Below are 27,997 nucleotides of genomic sequence, written 5' to 3' on the forward strand. Positions count from 1 at the left end.
GAGGTCCTGCTTCTCTCCGCTTTGAAAAAATGCAAGTTTCTTGTGAAATCCTGTTTCCTCTTTGAAACTCAGGGCAGGAAGATAATAGAAAACAGGGCATTTCTCTGTCTAAATACGCAGCATCCAGAGCTTCTCCATCAGCTGCCCGGGGCATACATTTCTCACTTTGCTTACCAATGACACCTGAATGTTGTTTTCTAACTTTTAATTTTTATAAAAAACGATTTGTTTCATTATCTCTTGTCTTGGGTCTCTCTATGTCAGCCTTGTCTGTCTGCGATGGAGACTAAATTTTCTTCATATCCCGTTTTGCAACAGTTCCTGTATTATTATACATACATCTGAATCGATTTAATGACATAGATAACCATAGGAAAGCAGATATCTGGAGATACTGGGTGCAGTGGTCACGTGATATATTACTGCCTGGAAGGGACGGTCTAACCCATATTCCTCATTTGACTATGAAAACAGCTGCGATCCAAAGAATAGAAGACAGTGATCACAAATCACACAGCAGCCTAGACCCCGGGCCCCTGATTAGCACGCAGCCCAGCATGCTTGCTGCTACCAGTCTTCTACCTGGAGTAGATTAAAGCCATCAGGAAGGGTCTTCCAGGAGACCTGCGTCTGATGGGATCCTTCCTAGCCAACTCTCAACCCGCTTTCTGACCACAGGTATAGCATTTTACTTTCTTACAATCCATGTTGTTTGCCCCCCACTCCAAGCCATGTTCTTTAGCAGTCATCTGAAAAACGGGGGCAACGCTTCTCAGGAACAGAGGACGTGTTCATAATGTTCTCAGTAGGATCTGATAGGCATTTCAAGATCTCCTTTTGACCTGTGCTGGATGGGCTTTGCAGTAAGCTTGTTATAAGATGTTGTTTTTTGCTTATTACTACCAAGTTATGAGGCACTTGAGCATTTACAGTGATGTGGAACAAAGGGAAAGATGGGCCAAGCAGGGAGAAAGGTGATCTCACACTCTTCCTTGGGCCATTGGGACAATGGGAATTCTAAGTACCTGCTAAGCTGCTCCCACATGTCTGATATAAGTCATTCTCCCACAGTGCAATTTAAACCCGTACACTCTTGCTTCTCATCAGGTGGGTAGTTACCATCTAGCTTTTCCTTTATGCTGTCCGGGAAGGTTATACGTTGGGCTATGCATCTCAGTGGAATTCAGATTAGAAAATCTTGATCATCTAGGAAAACATCTCCGAGTAATTCAGATGGTTACAAGTTCCGGGTTTTGCACCACAGTCATACTGATGGTTATGTGTGTTGAACTTACACTCAAATTATCTATTTCAGGACTCGTATTTTATGGACACTCCTGATAATTTATTTTGGCCTTTCACATGATTATGAAGGCAGCCATCAAGTCTGGAAACATAGGCTAATAACTTACTGATAATACATTATAGTATATAGAAGAATATTCTCTTGGCCCCAGACTTGAGAGCAACCTTGTAGCTTTCATAGGGAGAAAGGTCACATCTCACTCATGTCATACCCATTACCTGGTGTGCATTCTCTGACTATATGGTGTATGGGTATTCATGATGAAAACCTTTATGGGTTATTAATAATACTTTGGATTTGTGTTCTTGATAACATCAAGGAAAAGTAATGGTATAGTGTAGTCTGAGTCCCCTATTTGAGAATATAGCCAGTGCCATTTTTTGCATAGACCTGGAAAATTAAGTACATGTCGGGGGGATCAGGAGCTTTCTAGGATCCTATTATATCCTGGTATTAAGGAAAGGTTAGAAAGAAAAGGTGACTTCCAAATTTCTTCCAGAATGGGCTTCCCTGATAGGCAACAGTTTTATAGCCGTAAAGTATTCCTGTAGACTTAAAAGTGAATGCTGCTTCTTAGTGGCAGGTTGAGTATAATTGTTTGATAGACTTATGATTATTCTAGCTTTGACACCACTTTAAGAAAGACCAGTCTAAGGATGTTGTTTACAAAATACCCTGTGCTCTTTATTTCCTTGTAGTAGGGTAGAATGGACAATAATTACAGAGGGAGATGACCAAAGACTTCACATTTTGTGCATTTCTTCAGTCAGCTCATAGCATCCGGACATGATCACTCTTCACTTATGACTTTTGTGTGGACCTCCCGGCTCTTCACCCGCAGCTTGTTGACCTGGGACTCGGCAATATCAGCCCGTTCCTCAGCCTCCTCCAGCTCATGCTGGAGCTTGCGGAATTTAGCAAGATTAGTGTTGGATTGTTCCTCCTAAGAATAAAAATGGAATTGTAAGGAACCCATACTGTGCATCTTTCTAGACTCTGGGCTTAAGGGGAGAAAGGACTTGGTATCCGTGAAGAACTTAAAATACCGAGCAGGGGACATTTTTGTCTTAGCACCTCCTGGATTTTGGTTATCATTGAAGTGAACATTATGATTTATTTGGGGCTTGGTGTCCCACAAATAATTGCATATTTATTTTTGGAACAAAAACCTATTAAATGATATGTACCACAAGTAAAGCAAGAAAAAAATATAAGAGCAGAGAACGCAAGAGTACAGGGCATCGGGAGCACTCAGTTGGTTAAACGTTTGCCTTCCAATCAGGTCATGATCCCAGGACCCTGGGATCAAGTCCCACACTGGGCTCCCTGCTCAGTGGGGAGTCTGCTTCTCCCTCTGACCTTCCCCCTGCTTCTGCTTCTCCCTCTGCCCTTTCCCCCTGCTTGTGATCTCTCGCTCTCTCAAATAAATAAATAAAATCTTTTTTTAAAAAAGGCAAGAGTACTGAAATCTTTCTTTTTCTTAATGCTTGCTATAAGATGACTGTGGGCTCAAAGTAAATATTCTATATCATATTAAGGATGAATTTCTTAAAGGTCTCTTTAAATCAAAGTAAATTTGGAATTTTGTGTATCATTTTGGAACATTTCAAAACAATCATTTTTCTCCTGTTTTGGATGTAATGATTCTACTGACAAATTCCCTAATATTAAGTAATCCTTACATTGAAGGAATTAACCTGTTCAATCACTGATGACAATCCCCTTAATAAAGGGTTTCAGAGACTTGGTTATTTATCTTTGCTGAAATTACACTCGTGAGCAAAACTGCCTTTAGTTCCATCCTCCGCGCACCCCCCCACCATTCTCTCTTGGACACGTTTTGGTATGAGGGTTACATGAGCTTCTTAAAATGATTTGGAAAGCTTCCCATCTTTTCCCATGCTCTGGAATGGCTTACATAGCTCAGGGATTATCTGTTACTTGAAATTTTGAAAGACCTGTCTGGACCTCAGTCCATTTTCAGAAGTAATTCTCAAGTTATTCAGCCAACTTAGTAATTCATGACCTCCTATAAAAAATAATCAATCTCAAAGATTTCACCTTTGTTGACAGATTTATATTTTACATTAAAAAATTATTTTCTACTTGTGGTTTGTCCCCTTTCCCTTCTTTTTCTTTCCTTTCCTCTTTCTTTTCTTTTCTCTACACCCAACATGGGGCTTGAACTCATGACACTAAGCTCAAGAGTCACATCCCTGGGGCCCCTGGGTGCCTTAGTCAGTTAAGTGTCTGACTCTTGGTTTTGGCTCAGGTCATGATCTCAGGGTCATGGGACTGGGCTCCCACACTCAGCATGGAGTCTGCTAGAGATTCTTTTCCTCTCCCACTCCCTCTCCCTCTGCTCTTTCGCCTGCTCATGCTTTCTCTCTCTCTTTTCCAAATAGGTAAAATCTTTAAAAAAAAAAAAAAATGTCACATGCTCTTCTGACTGAGCCTGCCCAGCACTCCTTTTTCATTTCTATTGTGAGTTTGTATTTTTTTCTCCTTTTCCTGCCCAGCACTCCTTTCTCATTTCTATTGTGAATTTGTATTTTTTCTCCTTTTCCTTGATTAAGTGTATTTATTTTATTTACTCCCCAGAAATTTTCAGATATTATGAAAATTATATTAGAAAATAAAATACTCTCATTTATCAATTCCTACCTTTATATTTAACAGTACTTCTTTCACTATTATTTTTAATTTCTTCATTGAACTGTCAAGTTTTTAAAAAATTTTGATTCATAAAGCAATGAATGGTCCTCCAAGGACGGCTTTGACTACATTCTTTAGGTTTATAAAGGTGGCATCTTCCTTGAAATTTTATTTATAACTAATAATTATTCAGTAGTTTTTTTCCTTTCCAATTTAACCCAAAAATTATTTAGGAAAGTTAGTTTTTTAATATTTAACCATTTGGGAATTTGTGTTTATATTTTCTAACCACTTTACAATTTTATCACACTATGGCTAGAGAATGTGGCCTTCACAATTTCTGCTTTGAAATTTTTTGAGGTTTCTTTGTGTCCTGAAAATTTACTTTAAAGTCAAGATATTAATATTACAAATAATAAGCAATAAGTACAAAAATGTGCAAATGTTTTTAAGAAGTACAGTCTTCTAAAAAGCAAATGGCTTATTTACTACAAAGAGTGGTAAATCTACTAATTTGTTCATTAGCTTTTCTTAACAAGGGACTTCTCTTTTCCCTTCCATGTTAAGGATACTTACAGCCTCCTCAGCTTGTCTCTTGTAAGACTTCACTTTGGCCTGAAGTTTATCTACCAAATCCTGAAGTCTGAGAATATTTTTCCGATCTTCTTCTGTCTGAAAGATAATGAAAAACCACAGGGTCTCACTTGAAAAGCACCTGACTGTTGTTTCATTGTATGAGTGTTTCACGTATGCATGGGGAGCACTTAGCTGATCAAAACCATTGCCATACCTGGTAAGTGAGTTCCTTCACTCTTCTTTCGTGTTTGCGCAGACCTTTCACAGCTTCCACATTACGCTTTTGCTCACTCTCAACCTCTCCTTCCAGCTCACGCACCTGCAAATAAGTAGACTCTTAAGAACTTTGAACTAATAAGACACTGGGAGGAAATGGAAGTAGACAGAGATTGAGAGACCCACCCTGGCCTCCAGTTTCTGGATCTGCTTCTTCCCGCCCTTCAGGGCCAGCTGCTCAGCCTCGTCCAGACGGTGCTGCAGGTCCTTCACCGTCTGCTCCATGTTCTTCTTCATGCGTTCCAGGTGGGCGCTGGTGTCCTGCTCCTTCTTCAGCTCCTCAGCCATCATGGCTGCCTGATAAGTAGTAAAACAAAATCAGTCGAGAGAGCTGAGCTAGCACATCAGGATTCAAATGTGGCCATTATAGCATTGCCCTCTGCTCACATCAGTGATGGCCTTCTTGGCCTTCTCCTCTGCATTGCGGGCTTCCTGGACAATGTCCTCCATTTCTCCTTGCATTTGGGATATATCTGTCTCCAGCTTCTTCTTGGTGTTGATCAGGCTGGTATTCTGTTTAAAAATAAATTATAATTTTTTTTTATCACGTTACCAAAGTACTCATTTGTAGCTATTTTTAAAAAATAATGTCAGATAAAAATTTACAAGTCTGATGCCCTTCGATATTAGTTTGTTATATAGTACTCTATGATATATAGTAAATAAAATAGAAATGTTATAGAATATTCAGTATCTTCAAGTACATAGTCCATAGTTAGACCAAATAGCTCTATAATTTCATAACTGTTATTTATCAATGAGACTATTCACAGGGTCAGAATTATAAGAGATGTTCAAATATCCCATTTCTCCAAAATAAAAATGCTAATATTGATAAGGATCAATAAAGATACAAACACAGGAGAATATGGGCAGCTTTAGAATATTTTAGGAAGTGAATCTATAATTTATGTGAAAATAAAACAGTAAAAGATCTCTCAATAATACAGTGAAAACTTGATAGAAGTATAAAACCTGGCTGTTATATAAAGCATGTAAGCTTGTATTGTTTGGGACACACAAGCATTTACTGAAGGTGAGTTCTTTGTGCCAAACCCCACCTGGGTGTGCAGGAGCTGGACACGCTCACTGGCATCCAGGAGCTCCTGTTCTGCCATTTTCCTGCTCCTCTCAGTCTGCTCCAGAGTGGCCCGCAGCTCCTCAATCTCGGCCTGCAGCAGGTTGGCTCTGCGCTCCACCATGGCCAGCTGCTCCTTCAGGTCCTCCTGGCCCCGCAGGGCGTCATCCAGGTGGATCTGAGTGTCCTGTGGGAGGAACGATCACTGGGACACCTCGTTCTCGGGGCTGCGGTCACCCCAGCCACTTGGGGCCATCTTTTGAACGCACTTACTTTGAGGATGCCTTGGGTGTTCCTGTAGTTCCTCAGGGCCTCTGCGGCCATGCGGTTGGCATGGTTCAGCTGGATTTCCATCTCATTGAGGTCTCCCTCCATCTTCTTCTTGAGCCTGATGGCATCATTCCTGCTCCTGATCTCCGCATCCAGCATGGTCTGCATCGACTCCACAACTCTGATGTGGTTTCTCTTCAGCTGGTCGATTTCCTCATCCTTCTCAGCAATTTTCCTGTCGACCTCAGACTTGACTTGGTTCAACTCCAGCTGGATGCGCAGGATCTTTCCCTCTTCATGTTCAAGAGATGCCTTTAATGACAGCAGGGGGTGACATTAGCAGAGAATGGAAACATTCAGAAGTTTTTCTGCATACCTTTCCTTCTGTTAATTTTGTGCTGCTTATTTTTTTAATTCAACCTATGTGGATGGGCCAGAGTCTTTTCTGACCTGATTTGTTTATAATGTACAATTGAACCCATACCTCTGCTTCTTCTAAAGCGGCCTGAAGTTCACACTTTTCTTGTTCTACTTGTTTCTTTATCTTCTCAAGTTCGTGGATACGTTTCCCTCCTTCTGCAATCTGCTCCGTGAGGTCAGAAATCTCCTCTGTTGTTTGGATAAAAGCAAGTAGAGATTTGATCAGACAGAGGACCTAAGGGATTGGTTCCCAAGGCATGAATATTATTACGAGGGAAAGGGACTCACGCTGCAAGTTTTTGTTCTCTCGTTTCAAAGTTTCCAGCTGATCCAAGGATTCCTCGTAGGCATTCTTCATCTTGAATAGCTCGGTGCCGAGAGAGCGGGACTCCTTCTGGGAGGCCTCCAGCTCGGCATGGGTTTCCTCATACTTCTGTTTCCACTCTGCCAGGATCTAAAAAACCCAGTGGGGTTACCAGTAGTAAAGGACAGAGGAAGACAGTGGCAAGCAGAGGTTGCTGCACAAGTTACCTTGTCGAAGTTCCTCTGCTTCTTGTCCAGGGCGGCGCAGGCCGCGTTGGTTCTCTCCACGTCCAGCATGAGGTCCTCCACCTCATTCTGGAGCCGCTGCTTCGTCTTTTCTAGAGAAGCGCATTTGGCGTTCACGGCTTCTACGTGCTCCTCGGCCGCCTGCAGCCGCTGGGCCAGCTTCTTCCTTGAAGGTTATATATGTTTGTAGAAGGGAGCAAACCAGAACAAGAATTAAGAGCTATGGCCACGCTAAGAAGTACTGGAAGCTTCATATGAAAAATATCCATTCATCCATTCAACAGATACTGATGAGCTCTTTTTATGAACCAGACAGGTACACAGCAGTGAGCATGGTGACAAAAAGGGCCCTGACTCATGAAGCTTCCAAGTGAGGACAAGAGAGAAATAGTAGGCAGGTGAGAAAATGCCTGACAACGTACTGCAGATATAAATGCAGTGAAGAAAAGTAAAATAGGGTAAGGGGTGGGCAGCTATTCTAGATATTCTAGATACCTCCTCTGAGGAGATAGCATTTGAGTCAAGGTCTACAAAGTCAGAGCAAGCCAGAGGGAGGTCGTGGGGAGAGTACTCCAGACGGAGGGAGCAGCACATGCAGAGCCTTGAAGCAGCAATCAGCTTGCTGTGCTGGACACACAGCAATAAGGCCTGGCTATTTGGATAATTATTTGTTTGTTACTCATTTCCTTAAGTAGATTTTAGCATAGGGGGGCAGGTATCCTGTTTGTTTTACTCAGGACTTATTCTCAGGGCCTGATAGTGCCTGGCAAAGAGGAGCTAATTAATGAATGTTTGCGGGCTAATTCACTGAAGGTCGTTATCTTAATGATTCAACACGCAAAGTTGTCTGCACATTCTCTCACATCTGCACACATACTTGGCCTCCTCCAGCTCCTCCGTGCGCTGGATGGCGTCCGTCTCGTATTTGGTCCTCCACTGGGCCACCTCGCTGTTGGCCTTGGACAGCGCCCTCTGCAACTCGGCCTTGGACTCCTGCTCCTCTTCGTACTGTTCCCGCAGCAGGTCACAGTCGTGGCGAGAGGACTGCAGGGCGTGGGCCAGGGCATTCTTGGCCTACGGAGATAGTTACAACTTTATTTTACTGGCTATGTTTAACTATTGAGTTTCAAAAGCCTTTGCAAGTTGGTGTAAATGGATTCCAGGTAGGGTTAGGTCATACAAAAAACAGGGAGTCTGACAATTTTATCATTTACCTTTATCTCTTCCTCCAGCTGCCTCTTTAATTCCTCTATCTGTTGTGTGAATGCTTGTTTGCCTCTCGACAGCTGAGATACCAGAGCTTCTTTCTCATCTAGCTGTCGTGAAAACTCACCTGATAGACAAAAGGAATGGCATGATTTTTTAAAGTAAAGAAAGAGTTTTGCTAGCCTGTAGTAGAAATAACTTTTAACTCTTGACTCCCTGCCCCCTGAGTGCTCGAAAGATTGAACTCTGTATTGCCGCCTTCATGCTTAATGTCAAGCTTCTGATTTTTATGGCAAAACTCATGCATGAATCTGAATGAATAAATACAGCTGAAATACTTTTTGTTCTCTCCGTAACTGATTCTTTCTGGGTTTATGGTAGTGTGGAAAACCTGGTTGTAGGAGCCAGGACACTGAATTCTACATGGTCCCAGTTTCATCGGACTTCTGAGAGACAGGGTTATGCATTCCCCATTCAGGAGTCTGGTTCATTCTGATGTACAGAGACAGAAACTCGGTCTGCAACAGGAGTCCTGGGCCCAGGCTAGAGTGGCTCCTAAGCCCAAGTGTCCCCTTAGCATGGCCAACTACTCCAGGCTTTTCTGGAGCAGAGCTTGATCCAGTCCTATCGAAGTCTTTATCTCCAGCTTTGTCCCCAGGAGACCTGGCAAGTAAGTTGGAAGTCTGAGATTTTCAGTAAAGGACACATGTCCTCAGCTGTTTTTATTAGGCTCTCGCGTTACCAAATCAGTTGTTTCCAACCACATCATCTTCATTCTTAGTGCGCAGAAGAGGAGAGTTACCAGATTCCGTCTGCAGGCGTCCCCTCTGGGTTGTCAGGTCATTGATGAGCCTCTGCTGCTCCTCCTCCTTTGATTTCAGCTCGCTCACTTGGTCCTCCAGCGTGCGGCACATTTTCTCCAGGTTCCCCTATGTGCAAAAAGGCAAAAGAAGGAAACAAAGATGCTGTGATATCATTTTAAAATATACATAAACATATAGATAAATACATAAAGTATAAGTCAATACTTTTGGCATAAAATCAAATTATCTTGTCTATAATGTGATACACAAGTATTGTTTTCCTTGTATTTTGATTGCTGTCCTCAGTAAAAAATACATGTTGGGATCTTTAAAGAGCTAACTGTGAAGTTCTGTGCCCTGTTAACCCACAAAAAATTTAAAGCCTGTGTTCTAAAATTTAAGATTTTGTAAGAATTACATGGTGTATTTCTCTAAAAGCATGTTTAGGGGCACCTGGGTGGCTCAGTGGGTTAAGCCTCTCCCTTCGGCTCTGGTCATGATCTCAGGGTCCTGGGTTTGAGCCCTGCATCGGGCTCTCTGCTCAGTAGAGTCTACCTCCCCCTCCCCCTCTTCCTGCCTCTCTGCCTACTTGTGGTCTCTCTCTCTCTGTGTCAAATAAATGGATAAAATATTTTAAAAAAATAAAAGCATGTTTATATGTACATGATTGCCTTTGTGTGCAGTGAAACGGCATATCCGTTAATTGAGAATGTTGGAAACCTAGTTCTCCAGCTGGAGCCTGAGAGAATGCAGGTGACCTTTGTTCAAAAGCTGGTCTGGTGTGATGGGGCCAGTGTGCTTAACTTCTTTGAATTTCAGTTTCTTCATATGTTAAGTGGAAATACTAGTATCTTTCTTGCTTATCTCCTAGATTATTGTAAAAAAACAAATGACATAATGTGTGTAAAGTACCCTGATCATTGTCACTAATAACAGTTCTCCAGATTCTGGTACCTTGGCTTTAGAGATTGTTTCTACGTTACTGGCGAGGTCATCGATCTCCATCTTCATCTCGCTCTTCTCCTTCTCCAGCTTCTGCTTGACCCTCTGCAGGTTGTCTATCTGCTCCCCGAGCTCGGCCACGCTGTCCGCGTGCTTCTTCCTCAGGGTGGCCGCCGTGGCTTCGTGCTGCAGGGTGGCCTCCTCCAGGTCCCTGCGCATCTTCTGGAACTCGGCCTCGCGCTTCTTGTTCATCTCGATCTGGGCGGAAGTGGCTCCGCCGGCTTCCTCCAGGCGCTCGCTGATCTCCTCCAGTTCCCGGGAGAGGTCGGAGCGTTGCTTCTCTGCTTTGGCCCGGGAGGCTCGCTCTGCCTCGATTTCCTCCTCCAGCTCCTCGATGCGGGCCTGGGGGTGGTGAAAAGCACACACTTAGCGTCTCTGTGTCATAACTATGCCTCTCTGAGCCAGACTGATAGAAATCTAAGCGTACTTGGAGCTCTTTGATCTTCTTCTGCAGCTGAATGCCAACTGCTTGCTCGTCTTCAATCTTGCTTTGCAGATTACTCATTTCAAACTCTTTCCTTTTTGAAAAGTGGCAAAAAAACACAATTGAGTGTATATCCACCCATTGAAGGCAAGGTCATAAGCAATTCTTTCACACTTACTTCTTGAGCTTTTCATCAAGTTGTTGTTTTTCATTTTCAATGTCCATTATGGATTCTTGGGCCAACTTGAGGTCACCTTCAAGTTTCCTCTTAGCTCTTTCTAGGTCCATGCGAAGTTTCTTTTCTTGCTCCAAGGACCCTTCAAGCTAAATATAAATAATGTTTAGTCTAAAGGAATGCTTAGCTTCTTTTCGAAGAAAATAATCTTCTTGATAATCTTAGACTTACGTCATCCACTTGCTGCTCTAGCTTGATTTTAGCCTTGGTCAGGGTGTTGACTTTGTCCTCTTCTGCCTGAAGGTCATCCAGAGTCTGCTGGTGGGCCTCTTGGAGGGCTTTCTTCTCCTTGGTCAGCTTTGCGATGGTTTCATCCAGACCTGCCATCTCTTCCGTGAGGTTTTTCACCTTAAAAAATTAAAAAGAGAAATGGTAGCTGTGCTAAAGCATGTTAGTAGGGTGGCAGAACATCTGTATAGTAGAACAGAATATAACTCATACCTTGTTCTCTGTGGCGTGCTTCTCCTTTTCAACCTTGGCCAGGGTCAGCTCAAGGTCGTCAATATCTTTCTTGAGCTCTGAACACTCGTCCTCCAGTTTTCTTTTCTTGGCCGTCAGCTCAGCGTTGATCTCCTCCTCATCCTCTGCTCGCTCAGTCACCTCCTTGATCTTGGCCTCCAGCTGGATTTTGGTTTTGATCAGCTGGTCACATCTTTCCTCTGCATCAGCCAAACCTTCAGCTTCCTTGAGTTGGAAAAAAATCAAAATTGGAAAGAAAGAATGAAATATTTCACAGTGATAACACTGTCAATCTCTGCTGTTGGTTCTTTGGATTTAGGTTTTTGAACCACCTCCTGTGTTCAATCCAGGATACATTGTGGGAAAACAAAATGTCCTGTTCTTTTAGAATAGTATATTTTCTAGTAGATTAGAAAGCCCACCCCTCCCCAAATCTGTCATGAATTCAGAAAGCATTTGTGATGGAAGAGATCAGAGAAATTCTATTAGAGGTGGTTTCTTGAATAAAGTGACATTTGAACTACACTTTGAGAGGTGGGCAGGATTTCATTTTGTAGAAATCGAGTCATTGGGGGATGGAGCAGAAAGAGAGAAGGCATCCCAGTGGGGAATTCAGGGTGCAGCTGCTAATGAACTGCTTCTCTTTGTAGTACTGGAGGAAGATGGTGGTTATAATTTTTCGACATTCAAGTTGAGGCATAAACTAATCAAGAAATTCCTGACAACCTGCTATGTTTCCAATTACGAGGGTTAGGAGCGGACAGAATATGAGTGAGAAACTGATAAATACATTCACCAGTGAGCCTCCATACTGGCCTTTGAATACGTAAGAGTAAAATGTACAGTGTGCTCATGTAGTGGATATAGTGGTATAGGACAGATTCTAAGTAATTCTCCAGGGACAACAGAAGAGCATTCTGGATAGATTGGAAGGGGCTGGGTCAGAAAAACTGCTCTTTTTCCTTCCGTAATCTAGTAGAAAGAATTATTACATTGCCCAAACTTGACAGAAGAAACTTACTTTAATCAACAGGAGAAATATATGATTTTGTGTTGAGTAGATGATACTAGACCAATTTAGTTCACTCTGAATGAAAGACAGTCTTATAAATTACATTTCATTTCAGAGTTATGGAGGCAGTTCTCAAATGACCAGTCAAATGACTGGTGCAGGAGTGAGCAGTGAGTGGGCGGGATGGAGGGAGAGCTGGGAACAGGCAGAGCATCGGGGGTGCCAAGGCAGCAGTCTGCATGCCATGGGGGCATTGAGTGTGCACGTGGACTGGAAAGAGTGAATCTGAATTTTGGAGGTCAGTGACAAACAACATTTCTGTAAAATGTGATGGAGAACACTCATATCTGTCAGCTGTACATATCATAATTTAAAACTCCTGGATATTGAGAAGTTAAAGGAAGTTTCAGAGATTAAAAAAAAATCAATCTCTACATACTATCTGCCCCTAAATATTTCATTTGGGATAGTTTTGTGTGAAAATCATTTTCAAGGACTGATGTCAAAGGGAAAATAAATCATAGGTCCTATAGTTCGATGAAATAGTGGAGAACAGGTGACAGTGGTCCTTTCTACCTTATTGCCCCAGTCCTGGTTTGGGCGATGAAGGGATATATGGACTGTACTAGAACCATCAGAGTGCTCTGACCTTCCCTTTCCAGTGAGTGTCCCCACACTAACTACCCAGCGCACCACCACCAGTGCCCAGAGCATCCCGATGAGCAGCACCCACCATGACCCCACTACTTACAGCCTGAACCTGGAGCTGCAAGTCATTTTTCTCTTTTAAGAGAGTGACCATTTTTTCCTCCAGTTCCTTCCTTTTGGCCTCTGACTTGGCGAGCTCGTCTTTGGTTTTCTGAAACTCTTCCTTCATGGTGGCCATCTCCTTCTCGGTCTCCGCGCTCTTGAGGAGCGGCTTGATCTTGAAGAAGAGCTTCATCCAGGGCCAGTGCTTGACGTTCATGAAGGCGCGGATGTTGTACTGGATGCAGAAGATGGACTCCCTGAAATTTAATTAATGAAAATTTGATATTGCGTGGATAAAGAAATTGAAGTCTTGGCAGCAGGAGCTAGGGGTTCTGCCCCCACCGTATGCCTCTCCTATCTTCAAAAGCACAGATGCAAGAAATTCTATTTGGGGATGATGGTCAAGGACTCTGTAATCACTCCTTTCTTTACATCAGTGCCTCTCAAAATTTGGTATGCCTAAGGATCATGACGGACTTGATAAAATGCTAGTCCCTGAACATTATCTCCAGAGATTCCCTCAGAAGATCTGAGAGACAGTCTAAAATTCACATTTGTAACAAGTTTGCAAGAGATGCTGGTGATATAGGTCTAACGACCACCCTTTGAGAACTACTGCTCTATGTAGATCAGTGCTTCTCAAGCTTTCCTTCTGGAACACCACTAAGAGCAGTGGTGAAATCACTTTCAAGACCACTGAGGGATGAGGGCACGGAACAAAAGGATTCATTAAAAACAGAATTGCTGTGAAGAATCTCTGGTTTTGCATTTTATGTGTTGTGTGAATTTTGCATTCTACTCTGTAATATTATCACATTAAAAAAATCTAATTTATTTAAAAGATTAATTACCCCCCTAGATAGGCAATCAACTGCCCAAATACATACATATGTGTATATATACACACACACACACGTGTGTATATATATATACACACACACATAGTGGGTTATGACATACTATTTTTAATAAAAATAGATTACAATAGAAAATATTAACATAACTACAGGATAGAGAAATAAAATTTGTTTGATGTAAATTACATATGTATTTACATACACAAACATATGAATGTGTATATGCCCATAAAAAATGCATTTCTCACTGTGGGGCCCATTCACATGCATTCTGCAGTCTGAGACACCTGGATCTTTAGATTTAGAACTCTGTCTCTGCATCAGATCAGATCACCAGAAAGCCACATACCTTGGTGACATTGTATTAACTTACTGAAAAAAAAATCTTTCACAGATAAATGCCCTTAATATTTTACATCATAATAGCTTGATAATAGAACTGATCAGAGGGAAGAAGTTGTTTCTGCATCTTGTATAAAATCACTATTGAAAATACCATCTGCTGTTCAGCTCAGTGTATCTAATTTAATGATCTACCCACTAAATTCACACTAGTATATTTTTATACTGGTATCTTTTCTCTTGTGAGATAGGAACTGGCCACGCTTTATGCTGTCTCTCTCTTTCTTTAACCTGGGCAGTCAGAATGTTTCATGGTGATGATCCTTAACTTCAATTTTCTGGTATATCTCTATCCCCACTTCAGTATAGGACACTTTATTCGTTCCTGCTTATGTTTGTGGCCTTATCATATCTGGGTTATGCCAATTTAATGTGTTTCTGGAGCAGAAAGATGGGAATAAGGAAACAAATTATGTTTATACCTTCTCTCCACCATCTTCTGGTACTCCACTCTTGCCAAGTACCCTCTGCACCTGGCTTGGGTTCTTGTAATCAGCTGGGCCAGCTTCTCATCTCGCATCTCCTCTAGGAGCCCCAGAAGACCAGCTTTGAAAAAGACCTATGCATGGGAGGAGTTGCAGATCAGACACTATACAGAAACTTCATAGGGACACAGATAGCATCAAGTAAGCTTTAGAGACCATTACCTTGGTGTGACCAAATTTATACTGGGTGTGGTCAATGTCGATGGATGCAAGAAGCTTCTCAGAAGCCTTCTTGCTGTCAATGAACTGTCCTTCAGGGATAGCACTTGCATTTAATACCTTGTACCTGTTTAAGTAAATTTTTTTAAGTTTATTTATGATGACACTAATAGCAGATAAACATTAAATGATCTCTAGAAAATCAGAGCTTTAAAGAAAAGTATCCTTCTTTGTTCTCAGGAAGGACTTTAGGTACATGGGTGGTCAGGCTAGCACCAATAGTTTTCACTCCATTCCACCCTCCTGCACAGTTGCAGACTTTCCCTTCTGTGTCATCAGAACTTGTTCTCAGGAAAGGATCCTATGATCTTGTTCGCATCTAGGCGAGGATGACCAATGAAATGTAACATGTTTTCCTGGCTAGATTCATTTGATTTTTATGATCCTGAGTCCCCAAACGAAAATTTTTAGTGAGGAATTGGGTAGAAAGGTCCAGTTCAGGTAGGAGAAACTGTCCTGATCACCCCAATAAATGTGTAATGGAGCTTTGGGTTTTGTACACTGAAGTTCTCTGCCCACTCCACCAGGCCCAGCCTTAGGAGGGGGCAGCTCCCTGGAGCTGCCACCAGCCTCTTGCCCCTTTGCCTCTTATTTGATTCCCAAGATGGGCTTGTCTAGGGAGGAGAAAGAATTGCTTAGGAGCTTGTATTGTGATGGTTCTGGAAACCCTGGGAAACCAGGGAGAAAGAAAGTAACAGAAAATGACTCTGAGTTTCCTAGCCTACCTACCAGCACCCATGTGACTTTGGACAGATAGTTTAATCTCATGAGCCTCAGTTTATTCATCTATAAGAGGAGGTATTGATAGTACTTACATGTTATACATGAAAAAAATGGTAGTTCTCCTAATTACTGAGGTTAATGTGTTTTTCTACAAGCTGTACCAGGAGCTCAATAAAGCCCACGAAAAGTCTGGAGTACAAAATAGGTGGTATATTTATATTTTAATGGTGTTTTGAGGCTTATGATTTTTTTACTCTTTTTTTGCGGCAAATTAAAGACGAATAGAGGCATATTTTCTTCACCAAATTATTTTGTTTGCAATAAATATATTTATACTAAACTTCAAGATGTACCATAATTCAGAGAGTCTGACCTCTGTTTGAAGTCTGCGTAAAGAATCCTGCTCGGGAACCCCTTCCTGCAGATGCGGATCCCTTCCAGCACCCCGTTACACCGCAGCTGGTGCAGGACAAGTTCATGCTCCATGGCCCCTGAAAGTATACATAAGGATTACACTGCAGAGTTGTCGTTGTTGTTGTTGTTGTTTTTAAAGGAGATGTGGCAGTCCTGCTTCATGCCTTCACTCTAGAGCTTCTTACCAGGAGTCTTTGTTTCATTGGGGATGATACAGCGCACAAAATGAGGATGGGTACTCCTGAGGTTTGTCATCAGTTTGTTCAAGTTCTCCTGTGAGGTCAGGAAAAAGCCCGTTATCTCTAACTTGCACCATGGTTGTGGGCATTTGGCGAGGTCTATTAAGTTTAATGTTTATGGCTGAGTTGAATGACTGGTATGGATCATTTCCATGTAAAGTAATAGCTTGCTATCCTTCTCCAGAGATGTAGGTTTCTCCTCTTTACCTCTTTCTCCCCTTGAGTTGGCAGGAGTTACACACGGGAAGCAGCTTGACACAGGCCTTACTTCCTCCCTGGTCCATGGCTTCCCTCATACACTTACAAGGCCATTGCTTTCTTATACAAGATGGCCGCACTCTCTTCTACCCAGCTCCAGGGTTCTCCAGGGAGGACATGTGAACCTGCACCACACTGCTTTTTCTCATAAACATAGCTCCCCTTTCCAACCCAGTTAACTCTTAGGGCATAAATGTTATCTAAAGGGGAATAATCTTACCAGCTATAATTGAGGACTGATCAGATTAAGGACAAGAATATTCTATTAAATTTCCTATAGGCTAGCTGCTAGATTTTCATTAGCCTTACTGTTAATTTAATCTCTCCGAGTACCATGTCATTCATTGCTTAGTCTTATGACTCAGCTAGACTATGAATGGGAGAATATTCAGTTTTATAAAATTTCCTATAAAATATGTGGCATTGTGTTCCTTGGCATGAAAGATGAGCGAATAATTTCTGAGTAATTATTATAATCCAAAACTAGATAATTATAACCCAAAACTAGATTAACAGATATCATTAATCAGTATCAGTCTTTTCCTCAGTGACTTGTGGAAAGAACTCTGTGGTTTTAAAAACAAATTCCTAAAGTAAGTGGGGAGTGTCAAAAACAGTTTCTTCCTTACTCTGAAAAGGGCAGACACGGTCTGGAAAGAAGAGCCCTTCTTCTTGCCACCTTTCTTGGCACCACCACTCGCCTCTGGAAAGCAAATAAGAAAAGGTGTCATTCAAGTGTGGTTTTGAACTGACAGGGCTATTTCTTGCTTGTTTATTGCCCATTTCTGCACGCATCTGATGGAGCAGTTTTTGGACACTACCGGCCTCTCCACTGGAGCCCAACTGACACTTAGCTGTCAACTAAGCTTGTATTCACTGTTTTTGATTTTTTTCTTCCATTAGAAGATGAAGTAAAGGGCATTCACTTCACCATATAAAAATGGATCCTCAACGTTAGGACATGTGGAGACAAAATAACTTCAAAAACCATCAATAGAAGCTAGTCTAGATAGGCAGAAGGTTGTCATTCCATTTTCTTAAATATCCCCAGATACTCAATATCCAGCAGATGTGGAGGAAGAAGTAGGAGAGAATCTTAGAAGCTGAAGCTTTTCATTGGTTGAGATCATAACAGTTCCTCTCTAACCCTTTGCAGTAAGTGAGACACAAATGTATGATTGTAATGCAGCCTACTTAGTCAAAACTTGGAAGAACAATGGATCTGGCTCTGCAATCCTTCTAGCAGGGTTCTGAGATCAGCCTCAAACTAACAGCACTTTTTGTAATACCTAGAGAAAGTGATAGGTTTCTTGAATGTTACCTGCTTCAGCAGTTTGAGCCCCAGAGAAGAGGAAAGCTAGAGTTTTCACTGAAGACTTCTGGTACAGCCCGACCACGGTCTCATTCAGGGGGTCCTTGTTCTTGTCCAGCCAGCCAGTGATGTTGTAGTCCACGGTGCCAGCATAGTGGATCAGTGAGAAGTGAGCCTCAGCCTTGCCTTTGACAACCTTGGGCTTCTGGAAGTTGGCTGACTTTCCAAGATGCTGTTCATACAGCTTGTTCTTGAAGGAGGTGTCTGTGGCCTTGGGGAACATGCATTCCTCTTCCAGGATGGAGAAGATGCCCATGGGCTGCATTAAAGCAAAACAAAATGCATATAGGGTAAATATGAGCTGTAAGGTGAGTCAGGGAGTTTACGAAAAGACGTTACTGAGTGGACAGTTCAGGAGACCTTCTCGATGAGCTCGATGCAGGCAGCCAGGTCCATCCCGAAGTCGATGAAGGTCCACTCGATGCCCTCCTTCTTGTACTCCTCCTGCTCCAGCACGAACATGTGGTGGTTGAAGAACTGTTGCAGCTTCTCGTTGGTGAAGTTGATGCACAGCTGCTCCAGGCTGTTGAACTAAATAAATACATGTGTTCGCTTTTCTTTTGAGCAAGTTGAGCATTTTTAAATGTAGGCCTTCTTAATTTAAAAATATATGTCGAATAGCCTTTAGATTACAGATATCAAAATCATGGTGCAGGGGAGCACTATGAAATCTACTGTTTTCTCTGGTGCCATTTTACTACAGAATCCTAGATCACATTAAAGCTCTTGCCCTGCACCGGCTTAAGCTCACTCAAGGATTTTTCTGAGTTCCCACTTCATCATTTCATGTTTATTCCATTATCTTCTCCATTTTCCATTGACACAATTAAGAGCTAATGGGCAACCCGTTTGGAGTTGGCTGTGAGGGGTCTCTCTTGTATGGAAATCACGAGTGTCTGCTTTGCAAGTGGACAATAATTGACACTCTTGTTCTTCTTCATTGGAAATTAAAACAAAATCAAGATACCAGCTATCATATACAGTGCGATAACACACTAATGTTAAAAAAACAAAAACAAAACCAAAAAAACCCAGACGCCAAAACGTTAACATTAGCTTGATACAAATAGTGGTGTTAATAGGGGACCCTTCCCCTTGATTTGGCGTATTTTCTACAATGTCTGACTTTTGCTTTTATAATTAGAAAGAGATAAATTTCCTAAAACTGTAAGCAGGAAAACTATATTTCATCAAATTGGGATTTTTATCTTACAATATCCCATTAATGAGAATAAATGCTGACTTTATTAATTACTACTCTTTTTTCTCTGTTCTTCTTGTCTTGTGTAAGTGTTTTTCAATGACTTCCCCCACCATATATTCAGAACATGTTAAATGTTTCACAGGATTACTTTGACATTTTTATGTTAACTACATTTGGCGCTGTGGGAGTTTTAGGGCTCCCTCCTCCCCCTGACACCGAGCTAGCTCCTAACCCTCTTTGAGTCCCATAGCAACTCAGAGTGCTCATCAAGTGCATGGTCTCTCATAGAAGGGGGACTGCTACTGCGGTAAATGCTTAGTAGCTACTCCCATCTTTCCCTTCTAAGGTTCAGCATAGCTTTTTGGAGTAGTGAGAGAGGGTTATAATATTCACAGATTTCTTCTTATTGATATTTCTGTTGCTGTACTGCAAATTCCCCTTACCAACCAGCTACCAACTCACGTCAAAGATCTCAAAGCCGGCGATGTCCAACACCCCGATGAAGTACTGCCTGGGCTGCTTGGTGTCCAGCTGCTGGTTGATACGGGTGACCATCCACAGGAACATCTTCTCATAGATGGCTTTGGCCAGAGCACCCACGGCATTGATCACCTTGAAAAACAAAAATATATCTCTTGAGGTTATCAGAGGACTGTAAAAATGCTTGATTCCGCCGGTGAATTTGAATTATGCACCTACCTGCTCTACAGTCTGGCCTTTGGTGACATACTCGTTGCCAACCTTGACCCTGGGGTAGCAGAGGGCTTTGAGCAGGTCAGCAGAGTTCAGACCCTGGAGATAGGCCGCCTTGTCAGCAACTGAAAGGAAGAAAGGATAAAACAATGTTATTATGGCCCAGAGCAACCCATTTTCTCAAAAAAAAAAATGTTTTTAAGCTACAGACATTTTGTGCAGTGTTTTCAGAATATCTCTTTGAGCATTCTTACCCATTTCTTTTTCACTAAGTTCAAGAATTTTATTATGGGTAGTGTGCCCTAAGGAACTTCATAGATGATAGAAAACATCTATCTAACACAATGCTTCACATACTATATTATCTGGGTATACTTTAAAACTCAATTTTTAAAAATGACTTTGTCTTCCTTGAAAAACTCAAGGGTAACAAGTTAAGAATGTGTTTTTGAAAACAAAAAATCGGGGATGACTTAGTTGGTTACCTTCGGTGCCATCTGGCTCAGCCTGTTCTTCCCGCTGCTTCTGCTTGAACTTCAAGTTCCCGTAATGCATCACAGACCCTGTGAGCTTGTAGATGGAGACTTTCTCGTCATTAGTGAAGCCCAGAATATCAATAGCGCTCTGCCAATATAACCAAGAGAATAACTGTTAGGCTTATGATCCACATGCTTACTATGCATCGTTCACATTCTGATTCCTGACATATTGGTCAAACTGAGGAAATTATCATTACTGATGGGGGTGCGAGGAACACTTTAGAGAGGGCTGTTGATTAACCAAAGGCTAGTGGGAGATGATCAACCAAAGGCCAGCACTGAGCTTTAGAATTACAGGTGCAGACCCTATATCTGCAAACCCTAGCAGATTGAGGAAGGAAACAAGATAGAGAACAAGACAGTAAACTTAAGGAACTTATTGTTTTTGAGAAGTGGTATGGATCTCATTCATGTAGATTACCCCCCCAAAAAATGTGGTTTAGATAAATTCAGAAATGATAGACCTTTAAAAGTCACGTGTTGTGGGGGCACATTTTTATCTTTTTGGCTGACTTCAGGTGGCACATCCATGCACATCTTTGAACCCTCTTTTGCTATTTCTACTAGAAACTGAATATTTATCGGAGGGACCATTGCTCTAAGCCAACATCATCATTCTGAGTTTCTTGTGTTACACTTACATCTGTGGCCATCAGTTCTTCTTGATCATCAATGCTAGCCACACTGATCTCCCCTTGACTGACAAATGGGTAGTCATATGGGTTGGTGGTGATCAGAAGCATTTCTAAGTACATGGAACAGAGAAAAGGTAAGCAGAATGATCCCCTTCATTAAAACAAGAGATATCTAGACAAAGTCTAAGACAGTCTATGAAGCTAAAGAAGATTATCACATACTGGGAGAAGTTATATCTGTAAGAATGATCAGCACATTGCGGACTATTAAAAATCCAGAATTGGAAACCACCTAAATATCCTTTGAAAGGTATGGCTAAATAAGTTATGCTTATCTCTAGAATATAACATGATGCAACCATTAGAAATAATAATGTGGAGCTATAATTGGTGACATGGAAAAAAACCATGATACGGTATTGCCTGATGAAAAAAGTACATCACAGAAGAACACTGATGTAGGATTCCAGTTACTGTATGTCAGAGTATCTATATGTTCAGAAAATGAGTACAATAATATTCACCAAAGTGTTCACAGTGGTTATTTCATAGTGATAGGATTTGAAGGTGTTAAATTTTTGCTTTTCATTTCTATAATCACAATAAACTCACAAAACTACTTTTGAAATCAAGGTGATAGACCTGACAAAATTCAGTCATGGAATACTAGGCTGGACCATGCATGGAGAGGAGCTGGTGCAATCATTCTAGAAAGGGATTATGACATTTCTTACCAATTAGTTCTGGTTTCTTATTCGATGTGATCTGATAAAAAATATGATAGCTCCTTTCAGCCTTAAGCTGGAAAGTAACTCTAGACTTCTCTAGCAGATCTGGAAGGAAATAACCAACAGGGCAATACAAAAATTCACGTGGGATGCACATTTTACTTTGGGTTGACTTTGTAGGTTATAAGAAGCAGAAATGACTATAAAGGAGATCCAAGCACTCACATGTTTCAATATCAGCAGAAGCCAGCTTCCCTGTGGTGCCAAAGTGGATTCTGATGAATTTACCCTTGAAAGGAAAACTAATATTACTACTTTGTTTTCAAATCTGATCAAATCTTTGGGAAACTCAATATACTTAGAATGCTAATTGGTTGATATTGAATCAATCCAGAGACTAATTGTATGAGGCAGAAAAGGTATATCCTGTTTCTTTAGGTAAAAGAATTTTATCTTTGATTTTCATATTATAAATAATTGTAGGTAATGACAGATGAGAAAGAACTCAGATATAGGGTCACATATCTTTTTAGATGGGACTCGGACCCATGTTATTACATGCTCAGAGGGAAAGGAGAAGACCGATGCAGTTTAATGTGAACAAAAAAGATTCAAAGAACATATTCACAAACACCCCATACACTGTGACCAGTGAACAGGCTCCATACTTGTGTCTGCAACTTACAAAGCGAGAGGAGTTGTCATTCCTCACGGTCTTGGCGTTGCCAAAGGCCTCCAGTAGGGGGTTGGCGCTGATGATTTGATCTTCAAGGGTCCCCTGCAAAGGCAAGAGCAGTCCTTACCTCCGGGGCTCCAGACTTCCCAAGAGCCCTGAGAGTCTAGAGTCTGGCCGCAGACCCACCTGCATTTTGCCAGAGGTAGGTTCCTCCTTCTTCTTCTCCCCGGTGACTGCAATTGTTGCAAAGTACTGGATGACACGCTTGGTGTTCACCGTCTTCCCCGCACCAGATTCTCCGCTGTCAAACAAAAACTAAGTGAGATGAAGTTCCAAACCTGGCAACCATCACAGCCGTGAGAAGAAAGCATAAAATTTACTTACGTGATCAGGATTGACTGATTCTCTCGGTCTACAAGAGAGAAATCATAGCCATTTAATACTGGGGTGTGTGTTTGTTATTTTTGTTGTTGTTGTTTTGTATTTGTGTAAACAGTGAGTAAAGTAAAATGGAATAAACTTAGTATTTTTCAGACTGGCCTTTGCAATCCCTAAGGCTTTTCCAGTGCCCCTTCCATGTACCCCAGTACTTCCCCACAACCCACTCCTGACTTAAGCTCACGTGCATCTGTTTAAACAGAACACTGCAACAAAACACCGGACCTTTTTTTTTTTTTTTTGTAATATTCTGTCACTAAGGACATATCAGAAGTGGACTGAGCCTTCTCTTGGGTTTAGATGACAACTCTAGCAGTGAATAGTGAGTGTTTATTGTAGGTGTAAGAAGTCATGAGAAGTAAGCATTTTAATATGCGGGATGGGGTAAATACAGCACAGGTGGTAGCTTTGGAAGTAATCACGGCTTTAGTCATAGTGTGAGGGAAAGGTTTGTTTTACTCTCTTCAAAGACGAGTTCTCTAAGTCCTTTCCCCAACTAGCTAAGAGTAGGCTGGCTGAGGTAGTCTTCCAGGGAGAAGATTTATGGCAAAGCTTTTTTTTTTTTTTTTTAAAGATTTTTATTTATTTTGACAGAAATCACAAGTAGACAGAGAGGCAGGCAGAGAGAGAGGAGGAAGCAGGCTCCCCGCTGAGCAGAGAGCCCGATGTGGGACTCGATCCGAGGACCCGGAGATCATGACCTGAGCCTAAGGCAGCGGCTTAACCCACTGAGCCACCCAGGCGCCCCGGCAAAGCTGTTTTAATAACAAATACACCTTAAAATCTGGAGCACATGGAGGCTGGCTCAGGGCAGGAGCATTTATGCCCTCCCTAATAGAGAGGGCATTCGTTGGTCACAGTTTCTGATATTGAGGATAAGACAGGGGCAGATTGTACTCTTCCGGTTTTCGGCTCTTGGCAATGGGAGCACAGTTTGTACATGTGATTGCGTGTGTGCACACACATAAACAATGTTTGTCATTTTTGCTCAAGCTTTTCAAGTTTCCGAGTCATTCAAAAACAAATTCTCTCACTATGGCCACCCCCTGTTGCCTTTTAGAAGTCAAAGAGACCATGAGCAATTGTGTGATGGTAAGGATTGCAAATCATCTTTTACACCCCCTCCTTCCTGGACCGTCTCCCTCACCAATACACCAGCCCAACCGAGGGTCTCAAAGAGCATCTCGAGACTGTTAGTGTCTGTCTCTCCTGTGGTTCCAAAAAGATTATGCACACACAAAGTATTTAACTCACCCGTCAGCATGAACTGATAGGCGTTGTCGGAGATGGAGAAGATGTGGGGCGGGGCCTCCTGGCGCTTCTTGCCTCGGTAGGCGGCCACCACCTCGGGGTTGTACACCGGCAGCCACTTGTAGGGGTTCACGGTGACGCAGAAGAGACCCGAGTAGGTCTACCCAAGGGAATGAGAAAGAGCTTTTCCCGTCAGGTATGCAATTCACTTGTTAAACGAATTCTGACTCAAAGGAGCACTTTAAGGAAGTACCCTACATTTCCTGAAGGCATTGGCATGAAAATTAGTTGGAACTTTCAACAGTGAGATAGCAAAATCCTTGAGGGAAGGGCTCACAGTTTTGACTTTTTATTGTTCCTCTTGGAACTTAGCATAATGGTTTTTGGATAATAGGAGCTCCAAAGGTTTTTTTGTTTTTGAGTTGTGTGGTTTTTTTTTTTTTTTTTTTTAATGTGTAGGGTTAGACATTTTTACTGTGTTTTAGGAGATATGTGTGTATTTCCTTTGCAGCATTAAGATCGTTCAGATGCATGAAAACAGAAGTTTGGACACAACTGAAGTGCCCAATGATAAGGAGTTTGTTAGGGGAACTGTGGCGATCCTAAGACAGTATGATGCAGGCATGTAATCAAGGATCCAGCAATCCTGGGGTGACATTTGCAGAATACTATTAAACTATAAAGACACGGAACCCAAAATGATGTAAATACATCATGATTAAACAGGGAACTTTTCAGAATCTTAAACAACTGGGGTAAAACGGGCATGGACCAGTCAGAACGGATGCTAACCCTAATCACCAGGGGCACCTGGGTGGGTGTTGTCTGGCTGAGCATCAGCACCGGCTGAACTACACAAAAATGTCAACGCGATGTAGTAAGTTCAATTGTGTATTATGTGCCAGACCCCTGCAGGGCACCTGGAATGAAGGGTGAGGTACATTCCTTGGGAAGCTCCCAGTCTACGGTCTGTGCTGGGGGAAGACGTGTGAAGGGATGGACCATCAAAGCTGGGTCTGGGGCAGAGACCATAGGACTAGGACACCCCACTCTGCCTGGGGAAGATGGGGGGCTTCCTCCAGGGGGTGGCCTTCGTGTAAAGGGGACCATAACACACAGATACAAATTGCTGTCCTTTTGGAAGCTTTCTGAAAATGAGCAAAATTTGGTCTTTAAAAACATTTTTATGCATTAAAGTGCAAGTGTTTCATTTCCCCCTGGATGATTCTACAACTAAAACAGGGTGGGGGGGGGTTGCTGAGGTATAAACAGTAGCTGCTCCCGTGTTTGCTCAGGGGACGTGTGGCCAACCCACTCCACATGGACAATGGCCTTGCCCAGCTTTGGATGGGAAGACAAAGGATCAAGTACTGGCTCTTGTGTTATGCCTTATAACAGCACTAGTGAACCTTATAACTCATTAACTAACTGATGTGCTAGCTAGTTAACATGTGCGATGACTAGTTATAGCACTAGTGAAAGAAAAATGGGTCACTGCTTTCGATCCATTTATATGACAGTGGAAGTAGCGGGCTGGCAGGTCCAAGGTCATGGCGATAAAAACCACTTGGGCAGGGGAGGCACTCACGTAGATCATCCAGGCTGCATAACGCTCTTTGAGGTTGTACAGCACAGCGGGCTCGTGCAGGTGGGTCATCATGGCCATGTCCTCGATCTTGTCGTACTTGGGAGGGTTCATGGGGTAGACTTGATCATCTTTCACTGTCACAGTCTGGCAAACGGGGAAGATAACGGCTCAGGTGAGTCGAGAGACCAAACACAAGAGCTGACAGAACGGGGCCAGCTCCAGGGGCTCACTCACCGCTCCACCTTCGGTCTTCACCGTCACTTTCCCTCCTTCTCTGCTCTGGACGGTCCCTTTCACAAAGGATTCCTTGGGATCCACCACAAAGACAGATGTCTTGGCATCAAAGGGCCTATTCTGGGCCTCAATGCGCTCCTTTTCAGACTTCCGGAGGTACGGAGCCGCCTCCCCGAAAATGGCCATTTCCTGGTCTGAACTCATGGCTGCTGAACTCAGAGGTCCTAATGGAGACAAAGCATTTCACGTTAGAGATTCTGGACTGTCATGTGTATCAGTATATCTCTATATACTGGTGGGGATAATTCATGGAAACTGCCCTATCTGGAAATCTCCCCCAGGCAGGCCTCCTGTTCACCATGCTGTCATTACTGAAACAAACTTAATCCCAAGCCTCAATCGCATTGAGGGTTGCTCTATAACCAGCCCTGTGCTCAAGGCTTGGCACGCACTATTTTCTTTCAACATCCAAGACTAGCATCCTCCTCCGGGAGCTGGGCGTGGTCTCCTCGTGCTGCTGAGGAGCTGGTGACCCTTGATCCCTTGATCTTTTTGAAAAATGGTGCCTCTCTCCTAGAAGAGGGATTACAGCATCTGCCTTTCTTAATTCCGAGCCTGTGAGATCCTGGACGGCTACTTTGGGAACAAAGTTACGTGATGACTGAAAAAGCAGTTTCAAATAGTGCAGGCTCCCATCTCGATGGAAAGTGCCATTTACTGTAATGGGAGAAAATTCCATTTCTTGTCCTAGATTGCAAGAGAACTTCATTTCCTCCTTTAGATACTCAGCCAGAAGTGCCCAAGGTCAGGCGTTTTGGGGATGATAATTTTGTTTACCTCTTCTCGGGTTGTGTGTTTATCAGTGTTTGCCTAACAGAATTTCTTTGCTTATTATCTCTTATAATTGGCATATTATCATCCAAATAATCAGTTAAGTTAACTGAGGATAAAAGCCATAGCAAATGTTATCCTCATATTATTATTTTTATTTTAAATTTATTTTATCGATGTTTAGTCGACATGCAGTATGATATTATCCTAATTCTTCTGCATTGAAGGGCTCCCTTTGTCCTTCCAAATTTCCTGCTGGAGAAGGCAGACTTGGACTGCAGGTTGCCAACGGCATCAGTAGAACGAAAGATTTGGCAAAGAATGCCGCTCCATCATCACAGGATCCAGTTACTTGAAAGTCATTTTGATCTGCTACCCACCGGTGTCTCCCTCCAGAAACGCGGGGCATAGTAGTTGGCCCTATTAATACCTTTATGTGCCTAACAAAAGGCTCACAGCGTTTTAACTTCATGCAACAGTCAGCACCGGGCAAGGGAACCTTTTACAGGTTTTTAAGCAGCTTAAGGAGGCTTTTTCCTAGGTACCTTCTTGCCTACTTGTTGGATATCATGTTTACTTAATGAATTGTAATAGCAGGATACGTTTTTATCAAAACTGAGATCTGTGGCAAGAGAATCTTATTGCAGATCTCTTTTCCCTACAGAATGATATTCTGTCGGCATACTAGTACTCCAGTAGCCATTTCCTTGTTAAGCAAGAAATGGTTAATGTTACTGATTGCATTCTGAATGACTCTAAGTGCATTGTTCTGAAAGGCAAGGCGTCCTTCCCCCTCTCTCCAGCACCTTTCCTGAAGTACAGTCATTAAGGTATTTCCTGGGACCAGCACTTTCTCAAAGCTTGCTAAGTGACACAGCTGCATCTCAGAACCTCTCACCTTCTCCTCCAGGGACTGCTTAGTCCAAACCTTACCTTGTTAGCAAGTGAGAAGACGTAGCCTGGAAACAAGACAGTTCTATAAAAAAGAGGGGGTAAGCACTGGATTAGTTAACCGAAAGCACCCCCTTCCCCCAACACACATACACACATAACAAAATCCCATCTGCGGCTTGCTAGCTGTTGTCAACAGAAGGCTACGAAAGTCACTGTTGTAAAAACGTGCAGTAGCTAAAGGAGCTGTACCCGAGCGAGGAGCTGGAGCTGACGCCGGGCAGCGTGGTCAGTGTCCC

The 27,997-nt window shown here is 42.4% G+C and overlaps 1 protein-coding gene across 1 annotated transcript; it reads right to left on the bottom strand.

The window, feature by feature from the left end:
- Positions 1-1,965: 1,965 nt before the first annotated feature.
- Positions 1,966-27,997, bottom strand: LOC309850543 (myosin-2). Its single transcript, XM_082704573.1, has 40 exons — positions 27,951-27,997; positions 27,741-27,783; positions 25,977-26,200; positions 25,743-25,886; positions 24,158-24,314; positions 22,850-22,877; positions 22,652-22,766; positions 22,475-22,567; positions 22,015-22,078; positions 21,796-21,894; positions 21,068-21,171; positions 20,373-20,511; positions 19,894-20,012; positions 19,657-19,806; positions 18,351-18,521; positions 17,940-18,249; positions 17,248-17,321; positions 16,307-16,394; positions 16,081-16,198; positions 14,928-15,051; positions 14,703-14,839; positions 13,023-13,278; positions 11,242-11,484; positions 10,972-11,148; positions 10,744-10,889; positions 10,569-10,659; positions 10,094-10,483; positions 9,139-9,265; positions 8,345-8,463; positions 8,008-8,204; positions 7,113-7,296; positions 6,870-7,035; positions 6,646-6,770; positions 6,165-6,473; positions 5,875-6,078; positions 5,201-5,326; positions 4,940-5,110; positions 4,752-4,856; positions 4,538-4,633; positions 1,966-2,249 (listed from the first exon to the last, which is right to left on the bottom strand). The coding sequence occupies exons 3-40, from the start codon at positions 26,178-26,180 to the stop codon at positions 2,097-2,099; spliced, it is 5,823 nt and encodes a 1,940-aa protein (XP_082560699.1). The 5' UTR covers positions 26,181-26,200; positions 27,741-27,783; positions 27,951-27,997; the 3' UTR covers positions 1,966-2,096.

Source organism: Mustela nivalis, assembly GCF_964662115.1.
Source record: "Mustela nivalis genome assembly, chromosome: 17".
NCBI classification, from domain to species: domain Eukaryota; kingdom Metazoa; phylum Chordata; class Mammalia; order Carnivora; family Mustelidae; genus Mustela; species Mustela nivalis.

What these genes read in the sequence shown, in the direction of transcription:
- LOC309850543 (XM_082704573.1), bottom strand. Translation starts at nt 26,180, where the DNA reads ATGAGTTCAGACCAGGAAATGGCCATTTTCGGGGAGGCGGCTCCGTAC. An exon ending in ATGCAGCCTGGATGATCTAC is followed by an intron (nt 24,315 to 25,742) that starts GTGAGTGCCTCC and finishes TCCCTTGGGTAG; the next exon opens with ACCTACTCGGGTCTCTTCTG. An exon ending in ACGCCTGCAGACGGAATCTG is followed by an intron (nt 8,464 to 9,138) that starts GTAACTCTCCTC and finishes TTTGTCTATCAG; the next exon opens with GTGAGTTTTCACGACAGCTA.